At 33.2% G+C, this 21756-nt stretch overlaps 1 protein-coding gene across 1 annotated transcript in view; it reads right to left on the reverse strand.

Moving 5' to 3' along the window:
• The window catches only part of LOC148946234 (uncharacterized), a 97386-nt gene that overhangs the window by 8209 nt on the left and 67421 nt on the right, over positions 1 to 21756 (reverse strand). Inside the window, exon 4 of the mRNA XM_089097880.1 lies at positions 16049 to 16179. Within this exon, the coding sequence (XP_088954006.1) occupies positions 16049 to 16179 (131 nt within the window). The remainder of the gene's footprint in view (positions 1 to 16048; positions 16180 to 21756) is intronic.

Raw genomic sequence — 21756 nt, forward strand, 5'->3', positions numbered from 1 at the left:
GCTTTAGTTCGATTTACGTATTGCTATTTTGCAATTTTAATTTGAATTTCTTTCGTTGAAATGCATGAATTGAAATATCTCAGCAGTTTTTGGTTGTGGTTTACCTTAGCAAAGTTACATTTTCCTGATTTTTCAAAGTTAATTTTGAATTTCTATCGTTGAAATTCAAGAGTTGTACTCTTTCAGTAGTTTGGGCTTGTGGTTTAGCTTGTAACAGTTACAATTTATTTATTTTTAAAAGTTCATTTTAATTTCTTTCGTTGAAATGCAAGAGTTGGAATATTTCAGTAGCGTTCGGTTGTGGTTTACCTTGTCACAGTTACATTTTCTGGATTTTTCAAAGTTCATTTTGAATTTCTATCGTTAAAATGCAAGAGTTGGAATATTTCAGTAGTGTTTGGTTGTGGTTTACATTGTCAAAGTTACATTTTCTTGATTTTTAAAAGTTAATTTTGAATTTCTTTCGTTGAAAAGCAAGAGTTGGAATATTTCAGTAGGGTTTGCTTGTGGTTTACCTTGTCACAGTTACATTTTCCTGATTTTTCAAAGTTCATTTTAATTTCTTTCATTGAAATGCAAGAGTTGGAATATTTCAGTAGTGTTTGGTTGTGGTATAACTTGCCACAGTTAAATTTTCTTGATTTTTCAAAGTTCAGTTTGAATTTGTTTCGTTGAAATGCAATAGTTGGAATATTTCAGTAGTGTTTGGTCGTGGTTTACCTTGTCACATTTACATTTTCTTGATTTTTCAAAGTTCATTTTAAATTTCTTTCATTGAAATACAAGAGTTGGACTATTTCAGTAGTGTTTGGTTGTGGTTTACCTTGCCACAGTTACATTTTCATGATTTTTCAAAGCACATTTTGAATTTCTTTCGTTGAAATGCAAGAGTTGAAATATTTCAGTAGTGTTTGCTTATGGTTTACCTTGTAACAGTTACATTTTCTTGATTTTTCAAAGTTCATTTTGAATTTCTTTCGTTGAAATGCAAGAGTTGGAATATTTCAGTAGTGTTTGGTTATGGTTTACCTTGTCACAGTTACATTTTCTTGATTTTTCAAAGTTCATTTAGAATGTCTTTCGTTGAAATGCAAGAGTTGGACTATTTCAGTTGTGTTTGGTTGTGGTTTACCTTATCACAGTTACATTTTCTTGATTTTTCAAAGCTCATTTTGAATTTCTTTCGTTGAAAAGCAAGAGTTGGAATATTTCAGTAGTGTTTGGTCATGGTTTACCTTGTCACAGTTGAATTATATTGATTTTTCAAAGTTCTTTTGAATTTCTTTCGTTGAAATGCAAGAGTTGGAATATTTCAGTAGTGTTTGCTTATGGTTTACCTTGGCACAGTTACATTTTCTTGATTTTTCAAAGTTCATTTCAATTTCTTTCGTTTAAAGTCAAGAGTTTGAATATTTAAGTAGGGTTTTGTTATGGTTTAACTTGTAAAAGTTACATTTTATTTATTTTTAAAAGTTAATTTCGAATTTATTTCGTTGAAATGCAAGAGTTGTAATATTTCAGTGGTGTTTGTTTATTGTTTACCTTATCAGAGTTAAATTTTAATTATTTTCAAATTCATTTTGAATTTCTTTCATTGAAATGCAAGAGTTGGAATATATCACTAGTGTTTGGTTCTGGTTTACCTTGCCACAGTTACACACATGTATACACATGTACACAAATGTGCGTATCATGAGTGCTCATGATAAGTTAACCTAACCCTTTCCGGTGAGTATGGTTAGGTTAGACTAGATTAAGTTAGGTTAGATTAGGTTAGGTTAGGTTAGCCTACGTACGCTTCACTTAGGTTAGCTTAGGTTAGGTGAGAGACATGCCCTAAGTTAGGTGTATGATTAGGTTAGGTTAGGTTAGATTAAGTTAGGTTAGGTTAAGTTAGGTTAGGCTAGGTTAGCCTACGTACGCACGCGTACGTAGGCTAACCTAGCCTAACCTAACTTAACCTAACTTAATCTAACCTAACCTAACCTAATCATACACCTAACTTAGGGCATGTCTCTCACCGAACCTAAGCTAACCTAAGTGACGCGTACGTAGGCTAACCTAACCTAACCTAATCTAACCTAACTTAATCTAGTCTAACCTAACCATACTCACCGGAAAGCGTTAGGTTAACTTATCATGAGCACTCATGATAAGCACCATTGTGTACATGTGTATACATGTGTGTAAATGAGGCAAGTTAAACCAGAACCATACACTAGTGATATATTCCAACTCTTGCATTTAAATTACAGAAATTCAAAATTAATTTTAAAATCATGAAACTTTAACTGTGATAACGTGAACCATAACCAAACACCACTGAAATATTCCAAATCTTGCATTTCAACAAAAGAACTTTAAAATGAACTTTGAAAAGTCAATATAATGAAACTGTGAAAAGGAAAACAAAAACCAAACAATAATGAAATATTACAACTATTTCATTTCAACGAAAGAAATTCAAATGAACTTTGAAAAATAAAGAAAATGTAACTATGACAAGGTAAACCATAAGCAAACACTACTGAAATATTCCAACTCTTGCATTTCAACGAAAGAAATTCAAATGAAGTTTGAAAAATCAAGAGAATGCAACTGTGACAAGGTAAACCATACGCAAACAATATTGAAATAGTCCAACTAGTGCATGTCAACAATAGAAATTCAATATTAGCTATGAAAAATCAGGAAAATTGCAATGTTATCTTGTAAACCATAACCATAAAATACAGAAATATTCAATATATTGCTTTTCATCGAAAGACCTTCAAAATAAACTTTGAAAAATCAAGAAAATGTAACTGTGACAAGGTAAACCATAACCAACCTACTAAATACTAACTGAAATATTCCAACTCTAATGCATATTCAACTGAAAGAAATTACAACAACTGTATCAAGCATTTGAAAAATCAATGAGTGAAATGTGAACATGTAACTGTGACAAGGTAAACCATAACCAAACACAACTGAAATATTCCAACTCTTGCATTTCAATGAAAGAAATTCAAAATGAACTTTGAAAAATCAAGAAAATGTAACTGTGACAATGTAAACCACAACCAAACTATGAAATTCAAATGAAATTAGAAAAATCAAGAAAATTTAACTGTGGCAAGGTAAACCACAACCAAACACTACTGAAATATTCCACATCTTGCATTACAAAGAAAGAAATTCAAAATGAACTTTTTAAAAGCAGAAAAATGGAACATTGTCCCGGTAATCCACAACCAAACACTACTGAAATATTCCAACTCTTGCTTTTCATCGAAAGAAAATCAAAATGAACGTTGAAAAATCAAGAAAATGTAACTTTGACAAGGTAAACCACAACCAAACACTACTGAAATATTCCAGCTCTTGCATTTCAACTATATAAATTCAAAATTAACTTTGAAAAATCAAGAAAATGTAACTGTGACAAGGTAAACCACAACCTAACGCTACTTAAATATTCAAACTCTTTAATTTAAACGAAAGAATTTAAAATGAACTTTGAAAAATCAAGAAAATGTAACTGTGACAAGGTAAACCACAAGCAAACACTACTGAAATATTCCAACTCTTGCATTTCAACGAAAGAAATTCAAAATGAACTTTGAAAAATCGAGAAAATGTAACTGTGACAAGGTAAACCACAACCAAACACTGCTGAAATATTCGAACTCTTGAATTTCAACTAAAGAAATTCAAATGAACTTTTAAAAATCAAGAAAATGTAACTGTGACAAGGTAAACCACAAGCAAACACTACTGAAATATTCCAACTCTTGCTTTTCAACGAAATAAATTAAAAAATGAACTTTTAAAAATCAATAAAATGTAAATCTGACAAGGTAAACCACAACCAAACACTAGTGAAATATTCCAACTCTTGCATTTCAACTAAAGAAATTCAAAATGAAACATGAAAAATCTAGAAATTGTTCGTGTGAAAATTTAAAAAATACTAAAACTATAATGAAATATTAAAAATATTGAATTTCAGAGAAAGAAATTAAATATTAACTTTGAAAAATCAAGAAAATGTAACTGTGACAAGGTAAACCACAAACAAACACTATTGAAATATTCCAACTCTTGCATTTCAATGAAATAAATTCGAAATTAACTTTGAAAAATCAAGAAAATGTAACTGTGACAAGGTAAACCACGGCCATACACTGCTGAAATATTCCATCTCTTGCTTTTCAAGGAAAGAAATTCAAAATGAACTTTTAAAAATCATGAAAATGTATCTGTGACAAGGTAAACCATAACCAAACACTACTGAAATATTCCAACTCTTGCATTTCAACGAAAGAAATTCAAAATAAACTTTGAAAAATCAAGAAAATGTAACTGTGACAAGGTAAACCACAACCAAACACTACTGAAATATTCCAACTCTTGCTTTTCAACGAAAGAAATTCTAAATGAACTTTGAAAAATCATTAAAATGTAACTTTGACAATTTAAACCACAACCGAACGCTACTTAAATAGTCCAACTCTTGCATTTCAACGAAAGAAATTCAAAATGAGCTTTGAAAAATCGAGAAAATGTAACTGTGACAAGGTAAACCATAACCAAACACTACTGAAATATTCCAACTCTTGCATTTCAACGAAATAAATTCTAAATGAACTTTGAAAAATCAAGAAAATGTAACAGTGACAAGGTAAACCATAACCAAACACTAATTAAATATTCCAACTCTTGAATTTAAACGAATTAAATTCAAAAGAACTTTGAAAAATCATGAAAATGTAACTGTGACAAGGTAAACCATAACCAAACACTACTGAAATATTCCAATTCTTGCAATTCAACTAAAGAAATTTTAAATGAGCTTTGAAAAATCAAGAAAATGTAACTGTTACACGGTAAACCACAACCAAACGCTGCTGAAATATTCCAACTATTGCGTTTCAATGAATTAAATAATAAATGAACTTTGAAAAATAACCAAAATGTAACTGTGAAAAGGTAAACCACTACCAAACACTACTGAAATATTCCAACTATTGCATTTCAACGAAAGAAATTCAAAATGAACTTTGAAAAATCAATAAAATTTAACTGTTAAAAGTTAAACCACAACCAAACACTAATTAAATAGTCAAACTATTTCATTAAAATGAAATAAATTCAAATGAACCTTGAAAAATCAAGAAAATGTAACTGTGACAAGGTAAACCACAACCAAACACTACTGAAATATTCAAACTCTTGCTTTTCAACGAAAGAAATTCAAAATGAACTTTGAAAAATCAAGAAAATTTAACTTTTACCAGGTAAACCACGACCAAACACTACTGTAATATTCCAACTCTTGATTTTCAACTATAGAAATTCGGAATGAAATTTGAAAAATCATGAAAATGTAACTGTGACAAGGTAAACCATAACCGAACTCTACTGAAATATTCCAACTCTTGCATTTCACCGAATGAAATTAGAAATTTACTTTGAAAAATCATGAAAATGTAAATGTGACAAGGTATACTACAACCAAACACTACTGAAATATTCCAACTCTTGCATTTCAACGAAAGAAATTCAAAATGAACTTTGAAAAATCAAGAAAATGTACCTGTGAAAAGGTAAACCACAACCAAACACTACTGAAATATTCCAAATCTTGTATTTCAACTACAGAAATTCTAAATGAACTGTTAAAAATCATGAGAATTTAACTGTTACAATGTAATCCACAACAAAACACTACTTAAATATTCCAACTGTTGCATTTCAACTGAAGAAATTAGAAATGAACTTGGAAAAATCAGGAAAATGTAACTGTGGCAAGGTAAACCACAACCAAACACTACTGAAATATTCCAACTCTTGCATTTCAACGAAAGAAATTCAAAATGAACATTGAAAAATCATGAAAATGTAACTGTGACAAGGTAAACCACAACTAAACACTGCTGAAATATTCCAAGTCTTACATTTCAACGAAAGAAATTCAAAATGACCTTTAAAAAATCATTAACATTAAACTGTGACAAGGTAAACCATAACCAAACACCACTGAAATATTCCAACTCTTGCATTTCAACGAAAGAAATTCGAAATGAACTTTGAAAAATCAGGAAAATGTAACTGTGACAAGGTAAACCACGACCAAATACTACTGAAATATTCCAACTCTTGCACTTCAAAAAAAGAAATCCAAAATGAACTTTGAAAAATCAAGAAAATGTAACTGTGACAAGGTAAACCATAACCAAACACTACTGAAATATTCCAACTCTTGCATTTCAACGAAAGAAATTCAAAATGAACTTTGAAAAATCATGAAAATGTGACCGTGACAAGGTAAACCACAACCAAACACTACTGAAATAGTCCAACTCTTGAATTTCAACGAAAGAAATTCAAAATGATCTTTGAAAAATCAGGAGAATGTAACTGTGACATGTGAACACATACCCAAACACTACTGAAATAGTCCAACTCTTGCTTTTCAACTAAATAAATTCAAAATGGGCTTTGATTAATCATGAAAATTTAACTGTGACAAGGTAAACCACAACCAAACACTATTGAAATATTCCAACTCATGCATTTCAATGAAAGAAATTCAAAATGAACTTTGAAAAATCAAGAAAATGTAACTGTGACAAGGTAAACCACGACCATACACTACTGAAATAGTCTAACTATTGCATTTCAACGAAATAAATTAAAAATGAACATTGAAAAATCTATAAAATGTAAAATTTACTATTTATCAAACATCTAACATCTAAATAATAATTAAATCGAATTCATTACAGAGATTTTAAATAAAAAAGAACAATTAAAAATATTTAAAAAGTTACTTTGACAAGGTAACACACAAGAAAACACTACTGAAATATTCCAACTCTTGCATTTCAACAAAATAAATTCAAAATCAGCTTTGAAAAATCAAGAAAATTTAACTTTGACAAGTTAAACCACAACCAAACTCTACTGAAATAGTCCAACTCTTGCATTTCAACGAAAGAAATTCAAATGAACTTTGAAAAATCAAGAAAATTTAACTGTGACAAGGTAAAACATGACCATACACTACTGAAATATTCCAACTCTTGCTTTTCAACGAAAGAAATTCAAAATGAACTTTGAAAAATCACGAAAATGTAACTGTGACAAGGTAAACCATAACCAAACACTACTGAAATATTCCAACTCTTGCATTTCAACGAAAGCAATTCAAAATGAACTTTAAAAAATCAAGAAAATGTAACTGTGACAAGGTAAACCACAACCAAACACTACTGAAATATTCCAAGTCTTGCTTTTCAAGGAAAGAAATTCAAAATGAACTTTGAAAAATCAAGAAAATGTAACTGTGACAAGTTAAACCACAACCAAACACTACTGAAATAGTCCAACTCTTGCACTTCAACGAAAGAAATTCAAAATGAACTTTGAAAAATCATTAAAATGTAACTGTGACAAGGTAAACCATAAACAAACACCACTGAAATAGTCCAACTCTTGCACTTCAACGAAAGAAATTCGAAATGAACTTTGAAAAATAAATAAAATGTAACTGTGACAAGGTAAACCATAAGTAAACAGTACTGAAATATTCCAACTCTTACATTTCCATGAAAGAAATTCAAATGAACTTTGAAAAATCAAGAAAATGTAACTGTGACAAGGTAAACCATAAGCAAACACTACTGAAATATTCCAACTCTTGCATTTCAACGAAAGAAATTCAAAATGATCTTTGAAAAATCATGAAAATGTAACTGTGACAAGGTAAACCACAACCAAACACTACTGAAATAGTCCAACTCTTGCATTTCAACGAAAGAAATACAAAATGAACTTTGAAAAATCAAGAAAATTTAACTATGACAAGGTAAACCATGACCAAACACTATTGACATATTCCAAATCTAACATTTCAACGAAAGAAATTCAAAATAAAATTTGAAAAATCAAGAAAATTTAACTTTGACAAGGTAAACCACAACCAAACACTACTGAAATATTCCAACTCTTACATTTCAATGAAAGAAATTCAAATGAACTTCGAAAAATCAAGAAAATGTAACTGTGACAAGGTAAACCACAGCCAAACACTACTGAAATATTCCAACTCTTGCTTTTCAACGAAAGAAATTCAAAATGAACTTTGAAAAATCAAGAAAATGAAAGTGTGACAATGTAATCCACAGCCAAACACTACTGAAATAGTCCAACTCTTGTATTTCAACAAAAGAAATTGTAAATGAACTTTGAAAAATCAAGGAAATGTAACTGTGACATTTAAACCACAACCGAACGCTACTGAAATCTACCAACTAGTGCATTTACACCAAAGAAATTCAAAATGAACTTTGAAAAATAAAGAAAAATTAACTGTGAGAAGGTAAACCACGACCAAACACTTCTGTAATATTCCAACTCTTGCATTTCAACGAAAGAAATTCGAAAAGAACTTTGAAAAATCAAGAAAATGTACCTGTGACAAGGTAAACCACAACCAAACACTGCTGAAATATTCCAACTCTTGCATTTCAACGAAAGAAATTCAAAATGAACTTTAAAAAATCAAGAAAATGTAACTGTGAAAAGGTAATCCACAACCAAACACTACTGAAATATTCCAACTCTTGCATTTCAACGAAAGAAATTCAAAATGAACTTTGAAAAATCAAGAAAATGTAACTGTGACAAGGTAAACCACAACCAAACACTACTGAAATATTCCAACTCTTGAATTTCAACGAACGAAATTCAATATGAACTTTGAAAAATCAAGAAAATGTAACTGTGACAAGGTAAACCACAACCAAACACTACTGAAATATTCCAACTCTTGCACTTCAACGAAAGAAATTCAAAATGAACTTTGAAAATTCATGAAAATGTAACTGTGACAAGGTAAACCAAAACCAAACACCACTGAAATATTCCAACTCTTGCATTTCAACGAAAGAAATTCGAAATGAACTTTGAAAAATCAGGAAAATGTAACTTTGACAAGTTGCATCATAACCAAATGCTAGTGAAATAGTCCAACTCATGCTTTTTAACGAAAGAAATTAGAATTTAAATATTATAAATCAATAAATATTAACTTTTCGTATTAGCACAATAGCCGCACGATTCTTACATCGTACATCTATTGATTAACAATGAATTAACAACAAAATGAAATATTATTCGAAATGTAAATGTACGTGTGATATGGAACACCACACCAAACCACAACAGAAATATTCCAACTCTTGCTTTTCAATGAATGACATTAATATTTAACTTTTAATAATAATTACCATTTAAATTTGAGGCGGTAAACCATAACCAAACACTACTGAAATAGTCCAACTCTTGCATTTCTAAGAAAGAAATACAAAATGAGCTTTGAAAAATCATGAAAATGTAACTGTGACAAGGTAAACCATAAGCAAACACTACTGAAATAGTCCAAATCTTGCTTTTCAACGAAAGAAATTCAAAATTAACTTTGAAAAATTACGAGAATGTAACCATGATAAGGTATACCATAACCAAACACTACTGAAATAGTCCAACTCTTGCATTTCAACGAAAGAAATTCAAATTGAACTTTGAAAAATCAAGAAAATGTAGATTTGTCAAGTTAAACCACAACCAAACACTACTGAAATATTTCAACTCTTGCATTTCAACGAAAGAAATTCAAATGAACTTTGAAAAATCAAGAAAATGTAACTGTGACAAAGTAAACCACAACCAAACACTACTGAAATATTCCAACTCTTGCATTTCAACAAAGGAAATTTAAAATGAACTTTGAAAAATCAAGAAAATGTAACTTTGACAAGGTAAACCACAACCGAACGCTACTGAAATAGTCCAACTCTTGCATTTCAACAAAAGAAATTCAAATGAACTTTGTAAAATCAAGAAAATTTAACTGTGACAAGGTAAACCACAACCAAACACTACTGAAATATTCCAACTATTGCATTTCAACTAAAGAAATTCAAAATGAACTTTGAAAAATCAAGAAAATTTAACTGTGACAAGGTAAACCACAACCAAACGCTACTTAAATATTCCAACTATTTCATTTCAACTAATTAAATTCAAAATGAACTTTGAAAAATCAAGAAAATGTAACTGTGACAAGGTAAACCACAACCAAACACTACTGAAATATTCCAACTCTTGCATTTCAACAAAGGAAATTCAAAATGAACTTTAAAAAATCAAGAAAATGTATCTGTGACAAGGTAATCCACAACCGAACTCTACTGAAATATTCAAACTCTTGCACTTCAACAAAGTAAATTCAAAATGAACTTTGAAAAATCAAGAAAATGTAACTGTGACATGGTAAACCACGACCAAACACTACTGAAATATTCCAACTCTTGCATTTCAACAAACGAAATTCAAAATGAACTTTCGAAAATCAAGAAAATTTAACTGTGACAAGGTAAATCAAAACCAAACACTACTGAAATATTCCAACTCTTGCATTTCAATGAAAGAAATTCAGAATGAACTTTGAAAAATCAAGAAAATGTAACTTTGACAAGGTAAACCACAACCGAACGCTACTGAAATATTCCAACTCTTGCATTTCAACGAATGAAATTCAGAATGAACTTTGAAAAATCAAGAAAATGTAACTGTGACAAGGTAAACCACAACCAAACACTCCTGGGTTGGGATTTGGGGTCCGGAGATGGCTTTTGGGGGTCTGGGGGGGCCTTGGGGGCGCCGGGCGGGCCTTTGGGTGCCTGGGGGACATTTGGGGACCGGTGGAGGGCCTTTGGGGGTCTGGGTGCACTTGAGGACCGATTGGTCCTTTGGGAGCCCAGTGGACCTTTGGGGGCCGGGGGAGGGCCTTTGGGGGTCCGGGGGCCAGTTGGGAGCCTGGGGGACATTTGGGGACCGGTGGAGGGCCTTTGGGACCCTGTTGTTCTTTTGGGAACTCGATGGGCCTTTGGGGGGGGGGCCGGGTATGGCTTTGTGGGGTCGGGGGGGGCCTTTGGGGCTCGGGGAGGGCCTTGGGGGGCCGGGGGGACTTTGGGGGATCGGTGGAGGGCCTTTGGGTCACAGGGAGGGCATTGGGGGGTGGGGGGGGCAGGTGAGGACTGATTGGTCCCTTGGGAGCCCGGTGGATCGGTGAGGGCCAAGGGTGGGCCTTTGGGGGTCCGGGGGCCAGTTGGGAGCCTGGGGGACATTTGGGGACCGGTGGAGGGCCTTTGGGACCCTGTTGGTCTTTTGGGAACTCGATGGGCCTTTGGGGGCCCGGGGATGGCCGTTGAGGGTCTGGGGTGGGCCTTTGGGGGCGCCGGTGGCCCTTTGGGAGCTTGGGGGACCTTTAAGTGTCCGGGGGGGCAGTTGGGGGCCTGGGGGACATTTGGGGCCTGGGGATGGCCTTTGGGGGTCTGGGTGGGCCTTTGGGGGACCGGTGGAGGGCCTTTGGGAGTTTGGGGGGCTTTGAGGACCGGGGGCTTCCTTCGGGGTTGGGGTAGGAGGATTGGAACCCTTTGGGGTTGGGTTAGAGGACCTCACAACACTGTTCAAATGAAACTTGTGTATTATAACGACCACAGATTTTCACCTTTAAATTCTCTTCTAAAATCTCTTCAAAAATCTTCTTTTAAAATGTCTCTATCTGTTTCGCCGAAATAGTTCCATAACCTGTCTAAAACGGTTTCGCCCAAATTATCCCTAAACGTAAATTCAGCGTGTTCCATTGTTATTGGCATCTCTGTGCTAACGCATTTCAAATTAATAGGAAACCTGATTTCAGCGCTAAAACAATTCATCGCTAAGATGTTTCTTGCCTAATTGTTTCCGTAGCCTTTGGTTATTAATATCCTTTGGAGTTCGACCAAAAGAGTTGTTCCCGAGGCAAAGACATTAATGACTTGGATCTATTCCTGGAGAAATGTTTCTAGGCGAAAATTTTTAAAGTCTGACAGATGATGTCATTGATTCATTGATCTGTCAAGAAAGGGAAATTAATTTGTTGTTTCTAAGGGGAATTAATGATTCACGATAGGTGAATTGAGGTCGACAGCACAGGTGTTCCAAGGTCGATGTTGTTGTAAGTGCACGCTCTCAGCGAATGTCAAGGTCGTTGTTGTTGTTGTGAAATTTAGATCATTGACCCCATTAACCACGTGTTCTCCCTAATGACTCTATGCCCATATTTGGGGTGCAAAAAAAGTTGTAGGTGGCAGCAGGGGTGCGTGACACGAGTATAAGATAGCTCTCTACTCACGGTGTTGTACGGCTCCTCGTTTTTATGATCTTTCTAAGTTTCACAAGCCAGGGAATTAAGGTCAGTTCTCCCTGCGCCGTACTTTTGTTTGAAGGTGCCCTGAAATATTGTGTTGGGGTGCGAAATAAATCGTCTCCAATCCTCCCAAAACAGAATAAGAAATTTTTTTATGTATTTTTTTGGCGATCTTCTGACAGTCTTGGCGGTTAATCAGTAGATAAAACATGATATATCCAACGGAAAATATCAGCGTTTTTTTTTGGCCCAGTGTTTCCAAATTTATATCATCTACACCAAGAATAGGACAATTTTTTTCAGTTACATATCACCCACTTGTTGAGGTTCAAAAAACTGTATATAAAAAATTCTAGCGGTTTTGTTTCAAACGTGAAACAAGTTTTGGTCCCACAAAATACGAAAATTGGTACTTTTGGCGTGGAATCAATGTGGGTCAATTGTGATTTTCTAAAGACAAACTTAATCTGGAAGAGAAGCTTAATGCTAACCCGCTTGTCTCTGACAAATATGCTCTTTTAAATCAGACTCTTCTGTCACTTACAGTTCTTGTAGAGTTCATGTTTTTCAGTAATACCACCCTTTTCACCGATAGAAGATGATTTTGTCATAGGAAACCCTGAAAGAACAGGTTATTTTAACTAGTTTTAATAAGCCAGAATTTCGGGGTCATTTCATAGATGATTGGTCGTATTTGTGGGAACATAAAGAAGAATCTCTAGAGTTTTTCTTTGCTTTGCTTAATTCCACTGATATAAAACTTCAGTTTATTAAAGAATTGGAGGTGAATAGACGTCTTCCTTTTCTAAATGTCCTGGTACAAGAAAATAACATACATTGAGGTTTATGGTTTACAGAAAAGCCTAGATATAGTGCCAGATACTTCAGATTTGCTTCTAATCTTTCTACTGCTGTGAAAAAAGGAGTAATCACCTCTTGAATGATAGAAAAATATTTGCATTTCAACCAAGTTTTCTTGACTCACAGTTTGACCACCTCAGAGATGTGTTATTCGTAAATGGTTGCCTGGTCTGTTTAATACACAGTTTATATAATTAGCAGTATGATCTTTCCCTATCTCAACCATTATAAAAACCCGGACCGAGGTGCAAGTGCTCCAGAGAACCTATAAACATAAGCGACATTAGATCTTTTCACGGGTAGACAAGTCAGATCTCTCTTGAACGCGAAACTTGGCTTCAACGTTGCAACACTAATTTTGAAGAAACTAATTTTAAATTAATTTATTCCAATTAATACATGAAAATCGTTACCAAGCAGTGCAGTGTTATTATTAGATGTTTTTAGGAATTAAAAATAGGTTTCGAAGTCTCAAGTTGGTTTCAAAGGCATTTTGAGAAAGTTTCTGCCAAAATACGTGTTCCAGGGTAATTGGACCGCTGATGGCAGATCAAATGCGAGGAGCTGTTTATAAACGCCAATATAAATATTCAATATATATATATATATATATATATATATATATATATATATATATATATATATATATATATATATATATATATATATATATATATATATATATATATATATATATATATATATATATATATATATATATATATATATATATATATATATATATATATATATATATATATATATATATATATATATATATATAAAATTAGTTCAGATGTTTATAGGAATTACAAGTAGGTTTCGAAGTCTCGAGTTGGTCTGAATCAGGAACCCTTATTGCTATCTAAATTCACAAAGTGCAAAGATTTTCAAACAGAGGTGTTTATTGTTTAAAGTTCAGGAAAGGTCTGCCAATTTCATACGAAAATATTGATTGAAAACAAAACTAGTCTTATCTAGGATCTCCGCAAAAACAGGTAACTAAGAATTTTCAAATATCACAGGAACTACAATCTCAGAAAATAAATATCTCGACGTGAAAAAAAAGATAAACTATCCAGTTGCGGATCCAGAGGGGGGCGAGGGATACCCCCCTAAAGTAGTCTAAAGTAGTGTAATTTACCTAATTAACGCAAGTTTGCATTAATTAAACTTGCTCCTATCGTAAGTTTATCGGATCAATCTATTTTGAACCCCCCCCCCCCCTAAAAAATCCTGGATCCGCCCCTGAAACCATCACACCTATTCCACCAGTTATTAGAAAAAAAATCCTTATTTTCACAAATTTCCCCCCTTTTTATAAAATCCTACCTAGGACAATCAGTTGAGTCCACTGGTTGTACATAATAGATTGTCATAATTTGTATATAAATTAAGTCATACCTGTGAGATGGGACAGTTGCAAACCACTTGGCCGGCTCACCAAGTTTTTTTCTGCTTTCGCAATTTCGAACAATGCACTTTCTAACCATTTCTCATTGATTGACGCAAACACACTAATCCATAAGTGCACAAATAAGTGGGAGGAGCTTTTTGTTCGCACCGAGAATGAAGAGCCAGAAATCATCTGCGGTAAACTTACTGCTAATTATATAAACTGTGGTTTAATAGATTCTGCCGTTGACAAGCGTATTAAAAAACTTACAAAATTAGACAGAGAAAATAGACAGAGAAAAATAGGCCCTGGGAAAAAGCAAAAAAATAGTTCATATTGGTCTTCCTTCCGGATCAAATTTCCAGAAATCTAAAGAAAATAATAATTTACTTAGTTTAAACCTATTGAAACTATTAAACTACAAATTTAGGCTATCAGGGCAAATATATCTTCCTAAGTTAGTAGTGAGGAGGTTCCAGGTACTAGCACTTAGCATTGTTAATATAGATTTTTGTTTATAAAAAACATATATTACTATTGGATATGAGTGGTTTTACTCTGTTGAATGTTGAAGGTGCTAGCAGCAGTGACGCGAAGTCAAGAGTACCCAATGTTGCAATAGAAATTACAAGGAGTTGTCGGCTAACCCTTGAATAGGATAAGATTTTTGTAAGATACGTGATGTCATTGAGCAAATTCAAGTCGAAGGAAAAGTTATATATCGCAGCAAAAGTGAATATAATGCATTTGCACAGACAACAAGATGGATTAAATGCATTGGCGAAATATATCAAGGACAATGATCCGAATCAGTATGTGAAAAAAGAGTGAGATAAGTATGTTATTATTCTATTTTTGAAAATAAAAAAGTTTCGAAATCAAAAAAAATTTTTTCTTGTTAAATATTTTATTAGGCTACCACTCCTCTCTTTCTCTTTTTAGGGAACCAATAGGCAACGGGAGGGTACTCGAAGTAGAGAGAATCTTCATTCTTTGGCTTTGTTAGTTAGTCTGTAATCAGCAGTGGGAGTATCAGGATTAAAAAAAATGAACGGATTCGAGAAACAAAACATTATATGGAATCTTGGGACTTTGGAAAAATTTTGGAATCTAAATGATCAGTTTCAAAAGTCATCGGTGCAAAAGATATTATGCACTCACAGGATGCTGGACAATATTATGAGAGAGAATTCCCCGGACATGGGTTACTGCATAATGCACTTACATCGTGGGCAAAACGCATTTACTCAATTAATTCTAGCCAACTTTTACCACCTCAATTACTAATTGTTTTCACTACAATCTAATCTGGTACAACACTAATGCCATCTATATAGCTGTATACATATACACTATTTTAAACTATTTTAACTCCCTAACTACTTTCCCTTTGTGATAGATAAGAAAAACACCTTTTATTGTTGTTTCAGTTGTTACTACTTTTGCACTATCTTAGATCTTTTAGAATGTCAAATGAAAACATATTTATACACTGTACACAGCAAAAACGAGGAACCTATCTCCCTGGAATGAAAAATCCTGCTTACCATTACTGTCATCTGTTTCATTATCATTTTAAGTGAGCTACCATGAGCCCAACCAAAAATGTTGAGGAAAAATGAAAATGTCCCAAGACCAACCAAACATATGCTCAGTTCCACACTGTCATACCATTCATCTAAAAAAATGTTAAAGTTAGGAATTGGATTATTTTGTTGATTAGGTAGCCATTAGACCGTAAGTATTATTGTCACTATTATTAAACAATGAATCAGACGTAACGCTATAGCGTTAGTAGTAACCCCATAAAAGGTTCTATGACATGCCCTCCCCAGTTTCTATGACATGCCCTCCCTTTTCCCATAGGATTTCTGCAACATACCCTCTGACGTCACAACCTCGCACCTGTACAATGCAGTCAGCTGTTGCTACCGGAGCCCCGTTTCTAGGCAAGATTTCCACCCTTGGCATGATTCCCACCCCTGGCAAAATTCCCGATATTTCAAAGTGCATTTTGGAATTTTTTCTGTTTGAAACGTAAGATTTAGGATATTTTTGTAGTGTTGTGTCGTTGTTTATCTCGCCAGTGTTACCTCTATTGATGTTTCAAAGTGCATTTTGGAATTTTCTCATTTGAAACGTATGACTAGAGATATTTTAATAGCGTTATATCATGGTGCTTGTTGTCTGTTCTACCTCTGTTGTTATTTCAAAGTTCATTTTGGAATTTTTTCGTTTGAAACGTGTGACTTTGGATATTTTTGTAGTGTTGTGTTGTGGTTTATATTGTCAGTGTTATCTCCGTTGATGATCCAAAGTGCATTATGGAATTTTTTCGTTTGAAACGTATGACTTAGGATATTTTATAGTGTTGTCTCGTGCCTTATCTTGTCAATATTAACTCCGTTTATCTTTCAACGTGCATTTTGGAATTTTTCATTTGAAACTATGACTTAGGATATTTTTTTCCAGGGTTGTCTCGTGGTTTATCTTCTCATTGTTACCTCTGTTGATGTTTAAAAGTGCATTTTGTGATTTTTAGGTTGAAACGTACGACTTAGGACATTTTTGTAGTGTTGCATTGTGGTTTATCCTATCAGTGCTACCTCTGTTTATGTTTCAAAGTGCACTTTGCAATTTTTGATTGAACCATATGACTTAGGATATTTTTGTAGCGTCGTGTCGTGGTTTATCTTGTCAGTGTTACCTCTGTTGATGTTTTAAAGTGCATATTGAAATATTTTCATTTGAAACGTATGACTTCGGATGTTTTTGTAGCGTTATATCGTGGTTTATCTTGCCAGTGTTACCTCTGTTCGTTCTTCAAAGTGTATTTGAAACGTTTTTCATTTGAAACGTATCACTTAGGATTTTTGTAGTGTTGTGTCGTGGTTTATCTCGTTAGTGTTACCTCTGTTTATGTTTCAAAATGTATTTTGGATTTTTTTCGTTTGAAACGTATGACTAAGGATATTTTTGTAGTGTTGTGTCGTGGCTTACCTTGTCAGCGTCACCTCTGTAGATGTTTCAAAGTGCATTTTGGAATTAGTTTCGTTTGAAACGTATGACTTAGGTTATTCATGTAGTGTTGTGTCGCGGTTTATCTTGTCAGTATTACCTCTGTTGATGTTTCAAAGTGCAGTTTGGAATTATTTCGTTGGAAATGTATGACTTAGGATATTTTTGTAGAGTTGTGGTTTAATCTTGTCATTGTTACCTCTGTTGATGTTTCAAAGTGCATTTTGGAAATTTTTTCGCCTGAAACGTATGACTTTGGATATTTTTATAGTTTCGTGTCGTGGTTTATCTTGCCAGTGTTACCTCTGTTGATGCTTCAAAGTGCATATTGGAATTTTTTCATTTGAAACGTATGAAATGGGATATTTTAATAGTGTTATGTCGTGGTTTTTCTTGTCTGTTTTACCTCTGTTGATATTTCGTAGTTTTGTGTTGGGGTTTTTCTTGTCACTGTTACCTCTGTTGATGTTTCAAAGTGCATTTTGGAATTTTTCGTTTGAAACCTACGACTAAGGATAAAGATAATTTCTTAAACCACATTGGCCTGACATCACATAAAGAAAGAAAAACGAGCAAAAATGGGGTTTTTATAGGCCAAATGAAGATACTGAAAAAACAAAGCGAATATTTCGAGAGGACAAACGCCTCTCTTCTTAAGCGCGAAACGAAACGATGTATCAATAAAAGCCAAAAATTAAAAGATTTAAAACCAAATACCTAACAACCATAAAAGCGAGTTATTCGCCAATATCCGCGATTTGCACAAAATCCAAAAAATATGATCTGCCATCGACGGATACTAGCGAACATTTTTCATTTGAAACTTATGACTTAGGATATTTTTTTCCAGTGTTGTCTCTTGGTTTATCTTCTCATTGTTATCTCTGTTGATGTTTAAAAGTGCATTTTGTGATTTTTTCGTTTGAAATGTACGACTTAGGACATTTTTGTAGTGTTGTGTTGTGGTTTATCCTATCAGTGTTACCTCTTTTGATGTTTCAAAGTGCACTTTGAAATTTTTTCGCTTGAAACGTATGACTTAGGATATTTTTGTAGCGTTGTGTCGTGGTTTATCTTGTAAGTGTTACCTCTGTTGATGTTTTAAAGTGCATATTGAAATATTTTCATTTGAAACGTATGACTTCGGATGTTTTTATCGCGTTATATCGTGGTTTATCTTGCCAGTGTTACCTCTTTTAATTTTTCAAAGTGCATATTGGCATTTTTTCATTTGAAACGTATGGCTTAGGATATTTTTATAGTGTTGTGTCGTAGTTTATCTTGTCAGCTTTACCTCTGCTGATGTTTCAAAGTGCATATCAGAATTTTTTCGTTTGAAGCGTATGAGTTAAGGAATTTTTGTAGTGTTGTCTTTTGGTTTATCTTTTCAGTTTTACCTCCGTTGATCATTCAAAGTGCATTTTTGAAATTTTCATTGGAAACGTATGACTTAGGATATCTTTTTGCGGTGTTCTATCATGGTTTATCATGTCAGTGTTATCTCCGTTGATGTATTAAAGTGCATTTTGGAATTGTTACGTTTGAAATGTTTGACTAAGGATATTTTTTGTAGTGCTGTATCCGGATGTATCTTATCACTGTTACTTCTGTTGGTGTTTGAAAGTACATTTTGGAATTTTTGTCGTTTGAAACGTATGACTAAGGATATTTTTTAGCGAAGTGTCGTGGGTTCATCTTGTCTGTGTTACTTCTAATGATGTTTTGAGGTAAATTTTGTAATTGTTTGACTGAAATGTATGACTTGGAATGTTTTTGTAGTCTTTCGTCGTGGTTTATCTTGTCAGTATTACCCCTCTTCATTTTTCGAACCGCATTTTGGATTTTCTTTGTTTGAAATATATAACGGGATATTTTTGCAGTTTTGTGGCATAGTTTATCTTGTCTGTGTTACCTTTGTTGATGTTTCAAACATACACGCAAACTCACACCATTTTTATAAGGATTCACTCCATTTCATACAAGCAAATAAGAAGACACACCATTTAACATAGCCTGACCTAACCTTGCGTGTTTATTTTAGGTTAACGTAACATATTATTTTGTATGAAACGGAGTTAATCCTTAAAAAAATCTGCAAGTTTCTGCCCGTGTTTGTGTGTGTGAGTGTGTATGTGTGTTTGTTTGTGTTTTTGTGTGAAGCATCAACAAAGTTAACACAGACAAGATAAACCGCAGCAACAGACTACAAAAACATCCCAAGTCATACGTTTCAAACAAAAACAATTCCAAAACGCACTTTGAAACATCAAGAGGGGTAATACTGACAAGATACACTTTGACACAACACTACGAAACTATGCAAAATCATACATTTCAAACGAAAGAACTCCAAAATGTACTTTAAAACAACAATAGAGGTAACACTGACAAAATTAAACAAGACACAACACTACAAAACTATCCAAAGTCAGACGTTTCAAACAAAAAAAAAATCCAAAATGCACTTTGAAACATTAACAGACGTAATAATGATGAGATAAAAGACGACAGTACAATAAAAAATATCCAAAGCCATACGTTTCAAAAGAAAAATTCCAAAATGTACATTGAAGCATCAACAGAGGTAACACTGAAAAGATAAACCATGACATAACACTAAACAAATATATTGAGTCATACATTTCGAAAGAAAAAATTCCAAAATTCACTTTGAAACATCAACAGAGGTAACACTGACAAGGTATGCAGCGACACTCCACTACAAAAATATCCTAAGTATAACGTTTCATACGGAAAAAATCCAAAATGCACTTTGAAACATAAACAGAGGTAACACTGACAAGATAATCACCAGCACAACACTACAAAAATATCCTAATTTTTACGTTTTAAATGAAAAATTCCACTATTCAAAAAAATCAAATAGTACTTTGGAATATCAACAGAGGTAACACTGAAAAGGTAAACAACGAAAAAACACTAAAAAAATATCCTAAGTCACGTTTCAAACTAAAAAATTCATTCCAATATTCACTTTGAAACATCAAAAGGTAATACTGACGAAATAAACCACGACACAACACTAAAAAAATACCCCAAGTCATACGTTTCAAACGAAAAAATTCCAAAATAAACTTTTAAACATCAACAGAGGTAACACTGACAAGATAAACCACGACATAAAACTACACAAATATCTTAAGTCATACGTTTCGAAAGAAAAAAAATCCAAAATTCCTTTGAAACATCAACAGAGGTAACACTGACAAGCTAAACAGCGAAACACTACTGCAAAAATATCCTAAGTCAAGTTTCAAACGGAAAAACTCCAAAATGCACATTGAAACATCAAAAAAGGTAAAACTGACAAGATAATCAACAGTACAACACTACAAAAATGTCCTGAGTCATACGTTTCAAACAAAAAATTCCAATTTACACTTTGAAACATCAACAGAGGTAACACTGACAAGATAAACCACGACACAACACTAAAAAAATATCCTAATTTTTACGTTTCAAATGAAAAATTCCACTATTCACTTTGAAACATAAACGGAGGTGAAACTGACAAGGTAAACCACCACACAATACTACAAAAAATATCATAAGTCATATTTTTCAAACGAAAAAATTCCAAAATGCACTTTGAAACATCGACAGAGGTAACACTGACAAGATAAACCACAGCACAACACAACAAAAATAGCTTAAGTCATACGTTTCAAACAAAAAAAAATTCCAAAATACACGTTTAAACATCAACAGAGGTAACACTGACAAGATAAACCACGACATAACACTACACAAATATCTTAAGTCAAACGTTTCGAAAGAAAAATTCCAAAATTCCCTTTGAAATATCAGCAGAGGTAAAACTGACAAGGTAAACAGCAACAAAACACAGCAAACATATCCTAAGTCAATTTTCAAACGAAAAATTCCAAAATGCCCATTGAAACATCAAAAGAGGTAAAACTAACAAAATAATCAACAGCACAACATTAATAAAATATCTTAATTCATACGTTTCAAAAAAAAAAAATTCCAAAAACACTTTTAAACATCAACAGAGGTAACACTGACAAGATAAACCACGACATAACACTACACAAATATCTGCAGTCATACGTTTCGAAAGAAAAAAATTCCAAAATTCTCTTTGAAATATCAACAGAGGTAACATTGACAAGGTAAACAGTAACAAAACACAGCAAAAATATCCTAAGTCAATTTTCAAACGGAAAAATTCCAAAATGCACATTGAAACATCAAA

Source organism: Artemia sp. Qi Xiang Cuo, chromosome 12 (genome assembly GCF_049724085.1).
Source record: "Artemia sp. Qi Xiang Cuo chromosome 12, ASM4972408v1, whole genome shotgun sequence".
Classification (NCBI taxonomy): Eukaryota; Metazoa; Arthropoda; class Branchiopoda; order Anostraca; family Artemiidae; genus Artemia; species Artemia sp. Qi Xiang Cuo.